Source organism: Protopterus annectens, chromosome 9.part0 (genome assembly GCF_019279795.1).
Source record: "Protopterus annectens isolate FY-2018-M chromosome 9.part0, PAN1.0, whole genome shotgun sequence".
NCBI lineage: Eukaryota > Metazoa > Chordata > Ceratodontiformes > Protopteridae > Protopterus > Protopterus annectens.
Window position 1 is genome coordinate 610386140 of NC_056743.1, and position 21565 is coordinate 610407704.

General features: G+C 38.2%; 1 protein-coding gene across 1 annotated transcript in view; it reads left to right on the forward strand.

The window, feature by feature from the left end:
* Positions 1–20985, forward strand: part of LOC122810885 (macrophage mannose receptor 1-like) — a 180624-nt gene extending 159639 nt beyond the window's left edge. Inside the window, exon 4 of the mRNA XM_044082428.1 lies at positions 20460–20985. Within this exon, the coding sequence (XP_043938363.1) occupies positions 20460–20824 (365 nt within the window). The 3' untranslated portion in view covers positions 20825–20985. The remainder of the gene's footprint in view (positions 1–20459) is intronic.
* The last annotated feature ends 580 nt before the right edge of the window (positions 20986–21565 follow it).

Below are 21565 nucleotides of genomic sequence, written 5' to 3' on the forward strand. Positions count from 1 at the left end.
CATACTGCCTATCTTGACTTAGACAAGGCTTTTGACAGACTCCTTCACTCAAGCATCATTGAGAAACTCTCCTAGGTGGAGATTAACTCACATATCCCTAGATTGGCAACCAGGTGGCTCTCCAACAGAACACATATTGTCAAATTTGGGGATTCCACCTCTACCAGTAAACTGGTTATCAATGGCATGCCACAAGGATCTGTGCTAGGTCCTTTACTGTTTGGAATCTATTTATCAGAAGTCCAGGTGAAAAGAGATGGTCTGTGGCTTACCAAGTTCCCTGATGATTGCAAACTGAGTGCAATCACTTAGTCTCCAAACAATGTTAACATATTACAAAAGGAGCTCACACAGACAAATGATTGGTGCAGAATCCATGGAGTAAAATAAAATGCAAAAATAAAAAAAGTGCATTATTATTCCCTTTGGCAAAGAGGAAGTCCCTGCAAATTACAATAATGACAGCACCCTCATAGGTACGGGCATCGCATCCAAGACTAAGGATGTTATAACTCCTCCGTAATCAGCCCTCATCAGACCACTAATAGATTACAATGATCCCTTTTGCATATACCTCACCAGACACCTTCAGCAGCAAGAGAGACTACAAAATATTTTCACCTAGAAAACTCAGGGCTTCCATAACATAACCTACATGGAAAGAATGCAAGCCCTGTCACTGTACTCTGAGAGGTGCAAGCCCTGTCACTGTACTCTGAGAGGTGCAAGCCCTGTCACTGTACTCTGAGAGGTGCAAGCCCTGTCACTGTACTCTGAGAGGTGCAAGCCCTGTCACTGTACTCTGAGAGGTGCAAGCCCTGTCACTGTACTCTGAGAGGCGACAGACTGCTGAGAGGTGACTTGTGTCTAGCCTACAGAACAGTCTCTGATCTTGCCCTAATGGAAATGCTACATATCTGCAAACTGAATGGGACAAGAGTCACTCACTCCAGGGATCTCACCCTAGCCTGTTACATTAACAGAACATGCTGGAGAGACAATATAGCCCAATTGACAATGACTGTATAGAAGATTACATGTAATGTATGTTTGCAAGTTAAATTTTATCAGTATGGTTTGTTTTCGTTTATATAAATGTATGATTGCCTAAGTCTTAAGTGATAATTCAACGAAGATATTTCTTGTCAAAAAATGCTAATTACTTCATGTTGTTGATACAGGGAATCCCCACAACTTCTTTGGTCTGGAATCAGGGACAAGCAGCCAAAATCAGGGGAAGATTTAAATATTACTTTAATTAATTTAAGAAAATGTCATGCATCAATATGAATTGTCATAATGATAATAAGAAGGAAACTATAATGACTGGCATTGATGACTGAATATAATCCTCAGTGGTTTACCACAAAAAATACAAGGGATGGGGCAAAAATAAGAGGCAAAATCAGAGACCTTCTACAAAAGTGTAGGCAGTTGAACAATATGCTCCAAGTCGCTGCTACAGGGACCCCGTGTTATAGCTCACTACTACTTTATTCAAGAATCAGGAACAAGGCAAAAATAATGTAGTCACAGAGAGACAAACTCAGAGTCAAGTTAATTCACTTTAAAAAGTTAGTAGAACAACTGGTTTTGCATCAAGATGTATTTCTGAACAAAAAGGGGTATGACACTCCAATGTCTGACATAACTAAGTGTAATCCTTAGTGATATATTAGAAAAAAAATGAGGCCAGTCACAAATATGAGGTAAAATTGATAATGCTCTGAAAAATTATGGACAGTTGATAGATAGTCCCCAACCACCAATATCAATTGCTTTTAAAAAATCTTCATTTTAATGTGGGTAGCATGTAGTCTAACTACTATCCACAGATCAGTCTGGTTTTCTGTGAGAACTTGAAATTAAAAAAATGCCTGCAGTAGAAAATAGCCCTAAAGATCAGCACAGCTGTTGCTGCCAGCAGTCATCTCTAGTCAAATGACTATAGATTGCCAGGGCAACATTTCAATGAGTCACTAAGTGTAACTGAATGCAGGCATGGTTAGAATGCTTAGTGATAGGACACAGGTTCTGTACCCATGTCCTATTACTATGGGTGTAGAATGCAGAAGTGGACATAGATTTTTTATAAAAGTTTGGAACATGATTAAACATGGATGCACAGCAGTGTAACCTGTGCGTACCACACACAAATAAAACATATAGTGCCAGAAGGGAGAAACATATCAGTAAATGTGGCACCTCATCATGTCCTGTGCATCTTTAGTTGTGGAAGGTATAAAGCAGAGGTGTTTAATGTCTTTACAAATTAAACCACTGGGTGGGGAGATATGTAGAAAAAAAAATAACTTTTCCTTATTGCATTCAATAGATTGATTTGCTGATCTGCATGTTTTCTGTGGATCAGCATCTAGCCTAATTTTTATTATAATATTTAATTTGCAACTCTCAATACACTGTTGTGTATAAGTCATAGGAATGAATTATACATGCTTTTTCCTGCATTCTGTACCTAAGCATTGTGTGGCACTATTATGAATCAGTTTCATCATGCAAACTCCTACTCACTTTTCTAATATCCACTAGTATTTTACCTGATGATATTTTGTGTGTTGTATAGGTGTATATGTGTTAACACTGGCTATTATACAGGGCAAAAATTGGCTATCAACCTGGAGGTCATTTCAAGCCTAGCCATTTCATCCTAATTTAATACCATAATCCTCTAGTCAGTACCCAGGATTGTATTTAGTAATGACTGCCTATGTCCAGGAGGGTTATGGGCACTATCCCAGGTATGAGTTTACGGTGCCCCATCCACTTATCCAGGTTCCTTTTGAACAGTGTCATAGAGGTGCTCTGCTTCAAATGAATTGGCAGTCTATTCCAAGGACACAGCAGTTGATGGGAGACAAATCTGCCCTTCCAGCATATCCTAAGCAAGTTGCAGGCCATATTTATGTCCCTGGAATGGGTAGCTCTAGTCCTGTTTGATTTATGGATGTGTAGCAAATTCATTAGGTTTGAGTTGGAGATTGCTCTGTATGCCAGCCATAAGTCTCCCTTAAGAAGTCTATATGATACTGAGTATAGTGACAGGAACTTTATTTGGCCTGTGTAAGGCATGTGCTGGAGTCCCTTGACGATCCTTTTTAGAAAAATCTGAGCTCTTTCCAATTGCTGCAAGTGCTTTGTGTTGCATATACCAAAAGGGGCATAATACTCTATTATGGGCCTGATTAGTGATAAGTATAGAGGGGTTATAACCTCCTTTGCTCTAGAGGTGATGTCTTTGCTAATCAAGTGTGCGACATAGAAGGCCTTCCTTACTACAATAGACACATGGTGGTCAAAGTTAAGGTCGCAGTCTGCTTGTGATCCCAGATCCCTTACTGCATCATACTTACATAGGGTATTGTTGTTAATTTGATAATGTGAAGGGACATTGTTTTATCAAATGGAATGATGATGCATTTCTTTGCATTTAATTTGAGACTGTGACTAAGACACCAGTTTTTGGTCTGTAAGACCCTCCTGAATTATGCTGCTAGAATTGAGTTCATCCTCAAGTCTTGGTGAGTACCTTCATGAGGTGGACCCAGGTTTTTTACAACACCTCACCAATGCGACACTGATATACAGATTGTATTTTCTATAGCATACATCATGGACAGAAGTAGATTAAAAATAAAGAGGACAGCTGAGTGCACAAGTCCCAGGATAAAAAGGTACCCAATCCTGGTAAGTGCAGTGGTACCAGGACAGGATGACAGTGAAGATTCCTCAAGACATGGAAACATTCCTACAATGGGGCTAGGCTAGGCCAAGGGGGAAGATGGTCCCCCTGCTGTAGAAGGAAGTAGTAGTCACCAAAAATCACAAAATAACGATAGGCCAACAATGACAGAGTGGACTGTTGAGGATAAGAAAGAAATTATGTATTGTTGATATTATGCAAGAAGCCCAGAATTTCCATACAAAAGATACACAAAAATATTAAGAGAGAAATTACAGGAAACGAAAATAGTTGCACGAGAAAAACTGTTAGAAGCTTTAAATAAAAATTTCTGTTCATTAATCCAACAGGTTTAAGAAACACATTACATAGACCAAGAAACTTTGGGCCATTTGGAAAAAGAACTGGCTTAGGAAGTATGAAAATATATAGAACAAAATCTAGAGATTTTTGAAAGGTATAAAAAAGAAATATGGACATGGGAAAGAAAGAGAGAAATCTGATACGGTGCAATATTTATGCAAAGGTGAAAGCCAAATTAATCAATCAATACAAAAAAGCAGGCCCAAAAATATTCAACGAGAAATACAGTCAAAGGCATCCAGATATGGACAATATCACAATACAAAATAAGATCACAAACAGGGAACATAGGACAGTAGATTAGTAAAGTAGAAGTTAAAAAATAAGGGTTGAAGTTATGGATTACCTGCAAAGTGAAGGATTTAATGTAGAAAGTCTTACATAGGTTATATCACAACATGATGTAACAATGAGTCCCCAATTAAGGAGAAACAGCAGGAGCAGCAGACATCAGAGGAAGAAATATGGACATGGGAAAAAATGAGATTTAATATTGTGCAATAATTATGCAAAGGAGAAGGCAAAATTAATCAGTATAAAAAGAGCAGCACTGAAAATATTTGAAGAGGAATACTCGTGAAGGCATCCAGATATGAAAAATTTCACATTAAAAAAATAAGAAAAGAAAGAAGAAAATTAGAAAAGATGATTTGAGATGGAGAAATAGAAACTGAGGTTATGGATTACCTACCATGTGAAGGATTCTGTGTAAAAAATCTAACTCTGCTAACACCACAGCAGGATAGGGAAATGGATCCCAAAATTAAGGAGAAACCATTGGAGCAGAAAGCATCTGATCAGTTGCCATATGAAGATACTTAGGATCCTTCCATAGGAAACCAGTACAAAAGTTCAGTTGGAGTTGCACAGACCCGCCAACTACAAATTCCTCCTCCCCCAACTTACACAACAACTCCCTAGGACCTATCCCTACTGCCACAGTAAAGAAACAACTTCTGAAATTAAAACCATGCACTAATACCCCTGACAACTTGCCTCCAGAATTCCTGCAAAAAGCCACACACTCCATTGCCTACCCTGTTAGCATACTTCTTAATAGGTCCATTGAAGAGTTTTACCTTCCCATCATTTGTAAAAAAGCATTTATCCACCCACTGCACAAAGGCAGAAACAACACAGACATCTCCAATTTCTGACCCATCGCCATACTCTACCCTGTCTCAAAGATCTTCAAAAAATGTATTCACAGCCAATTGCTTAACTATCTACTTAACAATAACCTGCTGTCAACAACCCATCATGGTTTTAGACCTGGTCACAGCAGCACTACAGCTCTTGTATCCTTCTGTGACTGTCAGTGGGGCTCGAGATGCCTGGAAACTTGTCTCCTCTCTATTTCTCGACCTTTCCAAAGCCTTTGATACTATCTCCCACACTCTTCTTCTCAGTAAACTATCCAACTTAGGAATCTCTCCCTCTACTCTGCTCTGGTTTTCTAACTACTTCCCACACAGGCAACAAGCTATTAAGTGGCGACACTCTTTCTCTCCTTTCCTCAGCATAACTACTGGCTACACAAGGATCCATATTAGAGCTTCTGCTTTTCAACATTTTCATCAATGATTTCCACTCCACTCTCGTTGAATACGCAGATGACTCTACTATCATTTGCACTGCTAATTCTCCTCCTGAACTCCTGAAACTTGCTCAGTCAGCTCTCAGCTCCACCAAAATATGAATGGCTACCAAGCACCTTGCCTTAAACCCTAAGAAAACTAAACTCATGTTATTAACCCCTAAGAAGAGCAGCGCTATAAACAAAGACTCTTTCGCTATTCTCTCCCAAGATAACACTACCGTTGAGGTTGTTACAAGCACTAAACTTCTAGGTGTCACCATAGATGAACACCTAACCTTTGACATGCATATGCACAACAATATTAAAAAACACACCAGAAATTGGGCATGCTATACTGGCACAACACATTCCTAAATTGCTCCTCAGGATTAGCCCTTGCCACCTCCTTCCTACTCCCTTCTCTTCTTTATGGTTCTCCTGTCTTTACCAATGTACAGGCCAGTCTTAAATCCAAACTAGACTCATGCTATAACAAAATTGCAAAGTTAGTCACTAATGGACGACACTTATCTCACCACTGTGCCTCTCTTCAATTACTAAACTGGCTAGAACTTCCTCATCATCTTACATACATTTAACTAACAACTGCTCGCAAACTAATATTCTGTCCTTCCAGCTGTCCTGCCCGTTCTTCCCTATTTATGCTATACCACCCTAACAGACCTCTCTGCTCTGCAAATCAAATGCTATTGCAAGTAGAAAACCCTAAACTCTCTGCCGGTCAAATGCTCCACTCCTTTTCCATTGCTAGTAGGGAACTCTCTCCCACCCTCTCTTAGATCCACTGGCAATGCATCTTTCTTCACAAAATTTTTGAGACAACACCTTTACTCCCACTGGCTATGCTCATGTGTGGGTTCCTCACAACCTATAACCTGACCCTATTTCTCTCCTACCACTCCCACCTTTTCTACTGGGTCTATATTACAACGTTGAACTCACAGGAGTCTGAACATTGTAATATCGAACCCATATGTTCCAAATGCGAATATAACGAAGCCACGGAACACAGATTTTTTTCCCAGGGAAAGAAATCGGTGGGCCATTTTCGCAGCTTTGCTATTTCTTCCACTGTGGTGCGATCTCGGAGTTGGTATATTTAAGTAGGGGGGGGGGGTGTGGGGGGGCACAGCCCCCCACATTAGTTTAAGTTTAAAGTGTACATGTTTTTTTTTTTTTTGTACCAGAACAGCGAGTTTTTTCCCCTGGGAAAAAAATTGCTGTTTTGTGTTTTCGTACTTTTTAGGTTTCAAACATAACAATGCAATAATACATCGTTCGAATTCCTGTGAGTTCGCCGATGTAATATAGACCCTTCCTACCGCCGTCCTATATTACCTTCAAACTTCACCCTCATCCCTTGATGATAATCCAGTTCTGCACCTATGTATGTATGTGCTGTCAGTGGACATATTTATTGTACAGCTGCAGTGCCTTCTTACTTTGTAAAAACTTGTTTACTGTGTCTAACATCTATCTGCCAATCGAGTTTTTAATCAAATGTATGTATTGTATGTATCTTTGTGGAGCTTTTCTCCCCAGGCCTCCACTGAAAATGGGTACTTTTTGGCCCAGTGGACCTTCCCAGTAAACAAATGCAAATAAATAAATAAATAAATAATAATAATAATAACCAGACGGAGAAAATCAGGCAACAAGTGAATGTGCCAAAAAACGCAAGAAAGGATATAAGGCTAAGGATCAGATGAGAAGGCAAGAAAAGTGGAAAATGCATAAACATAGTTGCAAGTACAGAAAACTCAAGAAGAATCTCATGCTGATCGGGATCAAATGCAGGAATGGTTAAAGGGAGGTGAATTTAAACCAAAAGACAAACGATTACTATTGGAGGCCCAGGATAGTCGACTATGTGCACATTGGTTTACAAAGTCCATTGAAGAGGGAGAAACAGACAGATATAGGCTTTGTAAAACAGAATTGGAAGCAGTCACACACCTTGCTGCTGGCTGTAATATACCAATGGCAGATGGACTGTATATTGAAACGCATAATAATGTGGCGTTGTACAAACGTTATACTACTGAAGTAGCTGAAAGCATTGGAAAATGAGCCATAAAGCTTTATAAAAAATGATGAAGTTTATATCACATGGGATCACCTATTACCAACAGTTCAAAAATAGATATGAGAAAAGCAGATATAGTAGTCCATGAAAAGACAAAAGTAGCATTGATCATTGAAACTGTTACACCCGGTGATTACAGTGTCTTATATACAGACAGACACAAAGTCATAAAATAACCAGCATTTGCAGGCAGAAATGAGGCAATGTGGAAGAAGGATACCCAGACAGTTCCAAAAGTTGTAGTAGTAGGAGGAGCAATAGATTTTATAGAAAAGAATTTGCAATCATACTTAGATATGTTACCAATACACGTAACTCCATATGAATTGCAGAGTAGTCATTACTGGGCACATTGTGGGTGCTGCGAAGAGCACCTCTGGATCACATCAAAGATTGAAACAATACTAATTTCATGAACTTTAATTATATTTTGAATTGGGAATGCAGTCCATTCTCATCATGGTATTAGAAACCCAAAAGACTTGGAGAAATTAAAACGAAACTGAATTGTAGATTTTCAGTTTAATCCCCATCAAATATCTGCCTCATTACTGTAAAGGACTTCACATGTTATAGAATTCTAGGCAGGCCTGCAGCTCATGTAGCAGTATTGTAATATTTATTCTCCACAGGTATGGTGTACCTTTTCTGTTTGTGTTAAGCAGATTAGTATGACATCCTTGTACAGCAGTATGTATAATGAGGCAGTTATGCTCACGTAGAAGCACAAGAATGTGTTTTAGAATGTGCATTAAGCATGTTTCTTTTTTAATTGGACTTTTCTTATAGCTATTTATACTCACAGTGAAATCTAATGCTGAATGTTTCAAGCTCCAATCAGTTTTTCTGTGTCAGGGTAATACAGAAATGGTATGGCATACTATGAGGGTCAAAAAATCTAGCAGAGACATCATCATTATAGGGTCTATATTACGTTGTTGAACTTTTATTTTATCGAATAACTAATCATTGAACACTGTCAGAGTTTCTATTCAGTGAACAACCTAAAACATCAAATTGAAATTCATTGAATTGTTTTAGTTGGCCATCCTGAAAAAAACTTTGTGTCATCAGCTGTAGGGAGAGGGGCTTATAGTCCCAGCACAGCATGTGATTTATCCATGCTACGCACAGCTGTAGTGAAAAGGACTTATGGTGCCCAGCACAGCAGGTGATTAACCCATGCTATGCACAGTGCATCAGCTCTAGGGAGAGGAGCTTATGGTGCCCAGCACAGCATGTGATTTATCCATGCTATGCACATCTGTAGGGAGAGGGGCTTATGGTGCCCAGCACAGCATGTGATTTATCCATGCTATGCACAGCTGTAGGGAGAGAGACTTATGGTGCCCAGCACAGCAGGTGATTTATCCATGCTATGCACAGCTGTAGGGAGAGGGGCTTATGGTGTCCAGCACAGTATGTGATTTATCCATGCTATGCACAGCTGTAGGGAGAGGGGCTTATGGTGCCCAGCACAGCAGGTGACTTATCCATGCTATGCACAGTGCATCAGCTGTAGGGAGAGGGAATTATGGTGCACAGTACAATGGCTGATTTATCCATGCTATGCAAGATGCATTAGGGGTAGGGTGTCACAATAGGTGATTTACTCATGCTATGTATAGTGAATTTGTTATATGTAGAGGGGGTCCAGTAAACAGCAGATGATTCATTAATGCCAAGTAAAGTGATCAGCTGTATAGAGAGGGTATAGGGTGCACTGCACAGCCACTTATTTACCTATGCTATGTATAGTGCACCAGGTGTATGATGAGAAAGTCACAGTCTGCCAACTAGAGTATCCTAAATATTCAAGGATGGTTTTAAATATTTTTTAGGCACACAATGCTATAGTTGTTTTCAGTAGGACAGGAGGATTCTTGGGGGAAGATAGAAACGTGTACAGGAATGGAAACCTGCTGCTGTTTAAATCACGGTTTGCTGGATATTGAACAATCAAAGGAAGAAAGTCTTATTTTCCTAATTTGAGTTCATTGAAACTGGCTATGCAAAGGACTGTATGCCCATCAAAAGTTCACTGGGGTAAGAAAATAAGGAGAACTTTGAGAACTTTCTCCCTTTTTTCCATGTAAAAGTGACATCGCACTTAGTATATATGTTTGGGCTTGTTTCCATATCAGAGGGTTCAGAAGAGCTTAACCTCAAAAAAAAAAAAAAAATAAATAATAATTTTATATAGATATATATATATATATATATATATATATATATATATATATATATATCTTTCTACTGTCAATCCTGAATACCATATTATCGAATGCTAAAATCCCAAGACAACACTAATGAAACATTGGAACCCTGACTTCACATCTTAAACATGGTAAGCAAACACTGGGCCAACTTAAACCAAAACTCACGCCGACGTAAGTAAAACTCACCTAAGTCATGTGGAGGGTTGCATCCCCCACACCTCCCATAACTAAATATACCAACTCCGGCACTGGACTACAGGGGAGAACAGGGAATGTTGGCCTCGGGGTGGTTTCCATTTGGCCAAGTGTTTACTTACCATGTTAAAAATCTGAAGTTCGGGATTGTGACTTTCGTTATTGTTGTCCCGGGAATTTTTGCAATCGGTCATATGGGCTACAAGATTTAGAAGTAGCTATATATATATATATATATATATATATATATATGTATATATGTGTGTATATAGCAACACAATGACAATGCTTCACTCTACAACAGCCAACAGCCGAGAGATAGCCTGGAAGGGTTCCCACACATTTCTTTTTCCTAACAACAGCACAGAACAACCATTTGGGGCAAATGCCCACTTGAACAATCCAGTGTTGTGATTACAAATAGCAACAGGCAATTTTTCAAGTCTGCCAGGTACTAAACGGCAGTTTAATGACATTTTAAAGTTAATTTGATTTTAAGAGATAGACACACGCTGCTGTTAACAGCGGCTCGTATGCAAACATGTTGAATGATTTAGATAGTTTACTGTATAAATTCAAAATGTGGGAAATGCATAACACTTATTTGAAACATTGTTTGCAGTTAAAAATTGTACCAAAGGGGTTAAGGGTATGCAAATACCCTAACAATGTTAAAGATGGCTCTGATTTTCATAAGGATCTTGTGGTGGCTTTTGAGAAATGTGGGGTGAATATTATGAGAGCCATCATAACAAACAAGGAAATGGAAGTGGAAAGTGTAGATAATTTAATTGAGCATCCAAACAACAATATTATTCATGATTTAATGTTTAGTATTGACACAGAAAAAGTGAAATATTTTGATTTATTGAAGACAATTGAGACAAAATATAAAGAAGTGCAGGTTAGGAAATTAAAAAAGATTGAAAGGGATGTGAATGAATACAATAACCACATACATTATGTAATGGAGGTAAGAATACATAATGGATGCTTTGATGACAATTTAAATACACAGGACCCTTTAGAATTTCCACCTCTTCGGAGGTCGGAAATGCTAATAAAGAAGGAGCCTGTGAATTACAGATCAAAGAATTACAAATGGGTTGGGCACCATGGTGCAGAACTTGTTGCACATAGATCGACAGGTAGATATTTAAAGGAGGAGCCTGTGAATTACAGATCAAAGAAATACAAACGAGTTGGGCACCATGGTGCAGAATTTATTGCACATAGATCGACAGGTAGATATTTAAAGAAGGAGCCTGTGAATTACAGATCAAAGAATTACAAATGGGTTGGGCACCATGGTGCAGAACTTGTTGCACATAGATCGACAGGTAGATATTTAAAGGAGGAGCCTGTGAATTACAGATCAAAGAAATACAAACGAGTTGGGCACCATGGTGCAGAATTTATTGCACATAGATCGACAGGTAGATATTTAAAGAAGGAGCCTGTGAATTACAGATCAAAGAATTACAAACGAGTTGGGCACCATGGTGCAGAACTTATTGGACATAGGTTGACAGGTAGATATTTAAAGAAAGAGCCTGTGAATTACAGATCCAAGAATTACAAACGAGTTGGGCACCATGGTGCAGAACTTATTGGACATAGATCGATAGGTAGATATTTAAAGAAGGAGCCTGTGAATTACAGATCAAAGAATTACAAACGAGTTGGGCACCATGGTGCAGAACTTATTGGACATAGATCGATAGGTAGATATTTAAAGAAGGAGCCTGTGAATTACAGATCAAAGAATTACAAATGAGTTGGGCACCATGGTGCAAAACTTATTGGACATAGATCGACAGGTAGATATTTAAAGAAGGAGCCTGTGAATTACAGATCAAAGAATTACAAACGAGTTGGGCACCATGGTGCAGAACTTATTGGACATAGATCGACACGTAGATATTTTAAAGGATGGATTTAAATTTAGCTACAATGAGTTAATATTTTTAATTACACTAATATGAATATTAATAAAACACATTTTGACCTATTTTCAAAAGGTTTTACTTTTATACCTAGGGTTAAAGCTAATATATTTAATTTATTGGTGGACCTGAAACTTTTCACTAGGAAGAATAATTTAGAATTGTTTTTCTTTGGACAAGAAACAAGGAGTATTAATAACACATTGGTCAAGAAAAGTACTTTTAATCCACTGTTGCATCCTCAGCTTAAGAATTTCGAGGTTGTGGTAGAAAATGAGTTAAGAGAAGTATTTAAAAACAATAAAGAGAAACCCAATATGACCAAAGAGGAAAGAGAAATCGTATATGAATGTAAGGAGAATAAAAAGTTGAGGGTTATGAAACCTGATAAATGTGGGGGGAGGGTTTGTATTAATGGACCACATAACATACAAAGGCAAAATGTTAGAGAAATTAAGTGATGAGAACAAATACACAAGTGTCTCACTTAATGAAGTAAATATTGCCTACAGGAAAATATCAGTATGTTTAAATGACTTGTTGTTGGACAGACTCATAGACAGGGAAACCTACAATGTGTTATATGTTGAAAGACCTAGAGTCCCCTCCATTTTTGGCATTCTGTAGGTCCCTAAGGACTCTTCCAACCCCCCGTTAAGCCCTATTGTTTCTGCAGATGGGACTGTTACTGCACCTTTAGCGAAGTATATTGACCACAAAGTGAAAGAATCTGGTTTTGAGAAATGTGAATATTTTAAATGATTCCTGGGATTTTTTAAGATTGCTCAGTGATACATTATACTCAGATAATTTATGTTTTATTACCGCAGATGTGGTAGACTTATTCACTTGTATACCACACAACATTGGTTTAATGTGGTTTGAGGAATCTTTAGCAGATTTTAGGGACATCTTCAATGAATTTCATACAGTTTTAATTTTAATGGATTTGGTTCTGAAGAACAATTTTATATTTTTTCAAGGGGAGTATTATAGACAACTTAGAGGGGTGGCAATGGATGCACATCGTGCACCCACATATGCCAATGTTATCCTTTCATACTGGGAAAATAATTATGTGTTTAATTCTGAGTATAGACAATACTGGAGATTTTATGGACATTTTTTTAGACAATATATGTCTTTTTGGGTCAATACAGAGAACATGTTTAAGGAATTTTTAGATTAATTATCGGGGACCACCAATTTCTTAAAGTTTACTTATAAATTCAACAATGTAGAGGTGAACTATTTGGATGTAAACATACAAAAAGATAATAATGGTTTTAGATCTAAATTATTCAGGAAAAGACTTTCTCCAATTCATACCTACACTACACAAGTGCTCATCCCCCTCATCAGAAAAGAGGGGTAGTAAGGGGACAATTGGTCCGTCTAAGTAGGATGACCTCAGATGATGATAATTTTCAACCTGCGTGTGAGTTTTTGATGAAATTATTTAAGGCTAGAGGTTACCCCAGTGAACGGTTGACAGAAATATATGTAGAACTATTAATGGCAAGGAAAACAAAGTTTGTCCCAATTTTTGGAAAAAAATTATTATACTATGGACAAAACTAGTCAGACTGTAAGTGATGTAAATGATATACATTATTCTGCAATTACTATTACTTATGATGGGGAAGCAGGATTCGTGACGAGAACAATCAAGAATGAATGGAATAAATTTGCTAAAATATCGGACTTGAATCTTATTTTTGATAAACCATTCAAATGTATATATCGTAAGGGTAGTAATATCAAAAACTTGCTAGAGAGATGTACATATTATAATAGCTGTGGAGGCCATTCAAATAACAGGAATGGTACATATAAATGTGGCAGCTGTGCCCAGTGCTCAGACATATGGACTGGAGACACAGTATATTTAAAATCTAGAAATAGGAGTATTAGTACCAATGGATATGCCAATTGCAGCACTAAATGGGTTATATATTTAGCTTTGTGTAGCAAATGCAAATCATTCTATGTGGGAAAAACGGAAAGAAAATGTAAAGAGAGTGTATGAACATATGTATGATATTAGGAGAATGAATGAAAACAATGCTTTGTTTACACACACTCAAACATGTACAGGGGCAGATTATTGTTTCTTTGTAATTGAGATAGTGCCTATGGATCAAGCGGTGGCCCCTTTTAGAGTAGGTAAGTGTAAAAGGAGCTCTACTGGCAGGTAGTTTTAGAGGCCAGCAGGCACCCAGGTCTAAATGATACAGTTTCTTTGATGCCTGTATTGAAGCTTAGATCGGCCAAATTGAGACATTTAATAGGATCAATTGTTATATCAATACACACTCTACTAAATTTTGTTTTATTTATTGTTTTAAATAAGAAATTCAGTTTCATAAAGTGTACATTATTTAATATTTATTATTTTAAATAGACCCAAGTTTCAATCCTCGGCTGGGGTGCCTTCTCTGTGGAGTCTGCATGTCCTCCCTGTGGTCACGTGGGTTTTCCCCGGGTGCTCCGGTTTCCTCCCACATCCCAAAGACATGCTGCAGGTGGATTGGACACTCTAAATTGGCACTAGGTGTGAGTGTGTGCATCTTCTGTGGAAGGTTGGGCGCCGGGCTGGCAACTCAACACCGTAAAACTCCACTGCTAATCATGAATGGACAAGGTGATCCGCTGTGGCAACCCCTAACCGGGAAAAGCCGAAAGAAGAATTTTAAATAGACCCAAGTAGTGTTTTTAATTTTGTCCACTAGATGGTGCCCTTACACCATATATTCATGTGAATAGTCATTACTAGATTAAATGCACAGTTTATATGTATTTCATTCATCATCTTTTATTTGATTCTATTTTACATAGTTTTTAAACGTATTGAAGTAAGATAAATGTATTGATTTTGATACTAACAACTTTTAAAAAATTTATTTATATATGTATTTACAAATGCATTTGTGTTTGTATCAGTTAGGGGGATTTTAATTATCAAGACTTTTTTAACATAATTGAACGTCAAATTACATTGGTTGTTTGGGGTACATTAAGCTATTTAAACTTGTATTGTTGGTTAGTACGCTCATCTGAAGAAGTTTTATAAGACGAAGACGTGGAACACTGTGTACATAGCGTTTATGTGTTTGCTGGTCAGTTCTATTTATTAATAAAGGCTGTGAGGTGGAACTGTTTGGATGTCTGGTGCCTATACTTTTGTTTTTGGTTATTTTTGGGCACTTTCCACACTTTTTGATATATATGCCTATTTCTTATTTCATTAGCTTTTGCAACCTCTGGAGTATTGCTGTCATCAGCCTGCAACATCCCAAAGTTTTAAGCCTTTTAGTTTTAAATAGTTGCATTACCATTAAATGATATAAAATTATTCATGGCTGAGCCATATTTAATAGTAACATGTAATTATTCAAGGCAGATCTACACAGTATACTGTATGGTTCTCCAGAGGTGTTCAGGTACAAATGCCTCTTGTTAGGAGCTTGGTGAACCCTGCAGTAGTGACATATTCAAGACATGCAGTTTGTAAATAGTGACACAGAAAATCAGACTGCAGGCTGCAAGTTGATCTTTAGCAGATCCCAGAATAAAAGAAGAAGGAAAAAAAAGAGCATGCAGTATGCTTTGAGGACAGCAATTCATGTATGCTGAGGGTAAATAAAAGGGCAGTGCTGTGAATCCTACACTAATATAGTGAATGCATGGCCAAACTGGCATTTGGTTTTGTGTGTGTGTGTGTGTGTGTGTGTGTGTGTGTGTGTGTGTGTGTGTGTGTGTGTGTGTGTGTGTGTGTGTGTGTGTGTGTGTGTGTGTGTGTGTGTGTGTGTGTGTGTGTGTGTGTATATATATATATATATATATATATATATATATATATATATATATATATGGGTCTACTGCTTTTCATGGAATACCACATATTCGAAAAGAGCAGTAGACAGCTCAGTTACGCTAAAGTGCACTTATTCGAAAGTGCACTTCCACAAACTGAGCTTCTGCAAATGGTTCGCACCACAGTGGAGGACAGCAGGAAAACATGCTATGTCCTCCACTGTGGTGCGGTAGTTACGGACCTTAGGGTTAGGTCACGGGTCATGGTAAGGGAATAGCTAGTAGGGCTATCCCCTTACCATGACCCGCACCCCAACCCCAAGGTCCGTGACTACCACACCACAGTGGAGGATAGCCTGTCCTCCACTGTGGTGTGGTAGTCACGGACCTTAGGGTTAGGGCATGGGTCATGGTAAGGGGATAGCCCTACTAGCTATCCCCTTACTATGATCCACGCCCTAACCCTAAGGTCCGTATCTACTGCACTACAGTCAGTAGTAGCCCACTCGCTGAAGCGGGTTTCGCGAAAGTGCACTTTCGATTAAGTGCACTTTCGCCTAACTCAGGGTCTACCGTGTGAGTTCGAACAAGTGCATTTTCGAACTTATACAGTAGACCCATATATATCTATATATATATATATATATATATATATATATATATATATATATATATATATATATATATATAGATATAGATATGGATATATAGATATAGCTTTATAGATATATATAGTTCAATATACTGTGTGTGTGTGTATATATATATATATATATATATATATATATTTTTTTTTTCCTGTGTCTGTGCAGGTGTGGCCATGTAAAGTGATTGTCCTTATTTTGAAGGATGTTAAGTTCTAAAATGTATTATTTGAAGAATTGGCTGAGAAAGTCTACATTTTTAGAAAAGTGTCGTAACCTCTTTAGGCCTCATTCACCTTCCAGATTGGATTCAGAAGTTTCTTCTTTCTTCACTGCTCTACAGTCTCACTGTTAGTATACTGACAGGTCTACATTTTGAGATTCAAAGGGCTCTGTCCCCTTGCAAAAACTTCATTGTCATGTATATAAGTTGTTTTACTGTGTCTTTGATTTAGTCTGATGGTAAAATTGGGGATGCATATGTTTCATTTTTCTCCACTATTGAGGAATTTCATAATTATTATACTTAGTAATAAGTTTACAGTTAATGCAAAGGCTTCATTAAATCAATTTTTTATTTTATTTGCTTTTGATGATTTAGGATATCAAACATGTTTCGAAGGTTTGTGCCATGGTAATGGTTCTAGTTAGTTGTAGGCCATGCATATCTGAATCTCAAAAAACTACCATATACAGCCATAACTCTCAACCTCTTAACACAAGAAATCTGGGCAAAGCCAATAATAGGGACACATTTTATATATTACTCTTATAACCTTAGAAAGTTGTTAGAATAAAAGATTGTGTGTTAACATGCATTTTTTGAAGGACATAAAGTCTGAAGGTCAAGTCTCATTATCTGGTGACTTCAGTACTCAGTGATATGCCATAAATATACAAATATTACAAGGAATACACTTGAATGCAGAAAATCATAGCAAAAGTTAGGAAATCCAGCACTCAGCAGGATAAAAACACTCTCATCAAACTAAACAAACAACTCAGAGAGCAAATAAACTCTTCTAACACCACATTTGAGGTAAATTTGGCCTCCTAGGCCTAGGACAACCACAAGACATTCTTTAGCTATGTGTGCAACCTCAAAAGCAGTACACAGTTGTTTCCAGAGCTCATTGTAATTGGAGCCACCTATACTGACCAGAAGTTATAGCAAACCTACTGGCCGTCAAATTCAGCTCTAACTTTATCCCTCTCTCTCCCTCTCAACTTTCCTTCAGGAAATACTGTCAAATGTAACTCTTCCTGCGGTCACTGGAGAACAGGTCCTTAATGCTTTCTCTGAGGCCAAGAACACTGCATCAGTGGACCCAGTTAATATCCTAGGCTTCTAAATAACATGAAATATGACCTATCAGGCCCTCTGGAATTGCTATTTAACTTTAGCCACCAAACAGGCTTGTGCCTCATGAATGGAGAACAGTGACAGTCATTCATCTGCACAAAGGTGGGCCATCTACAGACCTTGGAAACTACAGACTCATAAGTCTCACTAGTCTGATATGCAAAGCCATGGAAAGAATTATCTTGGAAATGATCAGTAATAAAATAGTAAACATCCAGACACTGGACCCAGTCCAGTTTGGTTTCATCAAGGGCAGATCATGCCTACTTAACCTTGTGGACTTCTTTGAGAAGGTCAGCAAAGCAATGAATGAGGACAAAATGGTTCACACTGCCTACCTTGCTGTGGCCAAGGCATTTTACACAGTACCCCACTTGGACATTGTTGACAAACTCAAGAGGTTAGGTAAAACCCGTATATTACTAAGTGGATAGCCAACTGACTCACAGACATGACCCAGGAAGTTAGACTTGGGGAGTCCACTTCTACAGAGAGGCCAGTCACAAGTGAAGTCCCTCAGGGATTGACCCTTGGACTGCTCCTTTTTGGCATTTACTTCTCTGAAGTCAATGCCTATGTCAGTGGTTTCTGACTGACTAAATTTGGAGATGATTATAAATTAAGAGCTGCCATTGAATTCCATACTGACACAAATGTTCTCCAGGAAGGGCTGACACAGACAAACCACTGATTTTGGAGTCATGGAGTAAAACCAAATTCCAAGAAATGTATAATAGTATCATTTGGGAGGTCATCCACCCGGGTAACTGTCATATTGACAACACAACCCTTAGAGATGATCCAGTATTCAGGGACTTAGGGACACACATAGACAGTAATCTAGCCTTTGACTATCACGTGTCTACAGTAGTGAGGAAATCATTCTGTGTTGCACAACTTGTAAACAAAGGTATGGCATCTGGGTCCAAGGAAGGCATTGTTCCACTGTATTCAGCATTTATCAGACCTGTCATTGAGTACAGTGCTCCTTTGGTACGCATCTAACCAGGCATATCCAACAGTTGGAATGTCCACAGAGGTTCCTCACTTAAAGAATGAAGGGTGTAAGTAAACTGCCCTATGCAGACTGCCTCAAGGCCCTATCCCTGTATTCTGTCTCCTACAGGCTGTTGAGGGAAGAACTATGCCTGGCATTGTCAGACCACACTCTGATGAACCTCCTACATACCTAAAAAACAAACAGCACCAGAATTACTCATTCTAAATACTTAAACCTTGCCTGTGATACAAATAGGACCTGCTGAGAGAACAGCTATTTATACAAGAGACTACCCCGTCTGTGGCACAGGCTCCCTGTCCATGTGAAGCAGAGTTCATCTGTAACCCAATTCAAGTATAACTAGGGCAATTGGATGGAAAATGGGAATTTCATCCCTAGCTTGGCACCTGTGTCTCTAATGGACACAGGTAACCCGTAAATGGGTCATGTCTCAGACCACTGCTTCTAAGTACGTCATCTCCCAAGCCCCTGCTTACATTTATCAAGGTTACCATAACTTGTCAGAGATTTGGAATTCACGGCTAGGTTCCTCCCCGCGGTTGGGTGGGCGTTCGAAAGACATGCGTAAATGGGCGTGCCTTCATTGAAGGTTGAAGGTCGAGCTGGCACCTCAGCATTTGTAAAAATCTACTGCCAATCATTAACGGACCGGAGTTCCGCTGTGGCGACCCCTAACCTGGAAAAGCCGCAAGACAAACAACAACAACATCTTAAAAAGGCCCTTGTGATTGTTGACCTAATAAACACCTATGTACCAAAAATGTGAGTCAAAAATCTGGATAGTATGTGAAAATCAGAACATTTGAGAGGTATGTACAGATCAGTTAGTATCATTCCCACAGAAAGAGCTGTAGCTAAAGTTTGGGTAGCATTTTGTATTTAACAGTGGTCATAGCAAAGGAGGACACACTATCTTCGCCAGTGTACCTAATGCGTGAAATTGAATATCATGCGTTATGCCTATAAAAGCAGTGCTTTGAATGTAATACGATTCTCTGATTCTGCCATTATTTCACTATTTCTACAAATTTCAAAGCCTTACTATACTCCTTGCAAAACTGGTGCTCCCTTTCTGCATGTTTATGCTATTCTAATTTAAATGACAGTTTCCTACAGGCATTCATTTGCTAGGTGCCTGTAAAAATGTAACATAAGTGATGTTTGCAGTGTAAATTATTTTGCTATTCCTGTCAGCTTATTGTCTTTCTATTTGTCTTCATTGTTTTCAACAGAATGTTATGTTGTAACATATTTGTATTCTGTGTTTGAGCATTGCTGTTCACATAGTAATTTAAGGCACACGTTAACTATTCCCATTCTCATCCTCATGGCTTTTGTTGCAGACTGCTTCCCTGGTGCCCTCCACTTCATAGGATGATCTTAGCATTGTTGCATCATCCATGTGTGTTTTATGGTATTTTTATATGTTTACATTTTGCTGCTTATGAGATTACACATTTTGTAATGCTATGCCTGTACAGTTAATCTCTCATCCTTTTGTTTCAGACATCACTGTGGACTTTTACCTGATAAAGGAGAAAAAGACCTTTCTGGAAGCTGTGTTCTACTGCAGAATGTACTATACTGACATTGTGAGTATACCTTACATTGAAACACAGCAACAGGTTGCAGGTATAGCCAACAATGCCAGTGGGGATGGGGTGTGGATTGGATTACGCTGGCATCAGATTTCTGGTCATTGGATGTGGATGAATAAAGATCCAGTTTCCTACACCAACTGGAATACACATTCAGTAGGCAATCTGGCATCAAGTCACTGTGGGGTGATGAGAACAGACAAAAACTTTACTTGGAGTGATGCTTGCTGCTCTGCAAGATATGAGTTTATCTGCTACAAGCAGAAAACTTAAAATAGTGCTTGTATCACACTGAGAAAGTCTCTTGGTTTCCAGTGACATGCAGTATACAATCTTTCATGATAAGATTGTGAATAGAGGTCTGGAAATGAAATTTTAACTAAACAGATATTATTTATGAATTGGAATCTGTGTATGGTATATAGATTTGGAAATAAATCAGTAGCTCACAATATTTTTGTCATTTGCTCTGCATATGTTTCCGATTATTTTTGAATAAAATGATCCATACCTCTTTTTAATATGATGTGATGCTATGTGGTACAGAACTTTATATAGTCTATATTTTTAGCAAAACTTGAGTTAGAATAATATGCCTGTGTAGTGAGCTTTGTTTACTAAATATTTGTTTTCCTTTGATTCATTCATTGCATTTGGATGATATGTGTCTCTCACATCACTCCTACTGTCACTGAGCCGTCCTAATCAGATTAATATTTACAGGCAGTTTTCCCATATATTAGTGAAGTACAAAGACACTAATTGTGACTCATAACTTATTCATTCATATGTCATATCAGCGCTGGGACCTAATAATCATTGTAAATGTAAAGGTTCAGGCATGGCCTTCTATTTTGTTTTTCTGTTATTTAATGTTTAAACAATAAGGCATATCAAGGTACACACGTGCAGTGACATCACTCAGGATAACATGAAACAGTAATGTAGGTATACATCAAACAAATCAGTGTACTTTATTTTATATAGTTGAATGGCTATATAATAATAGTAATG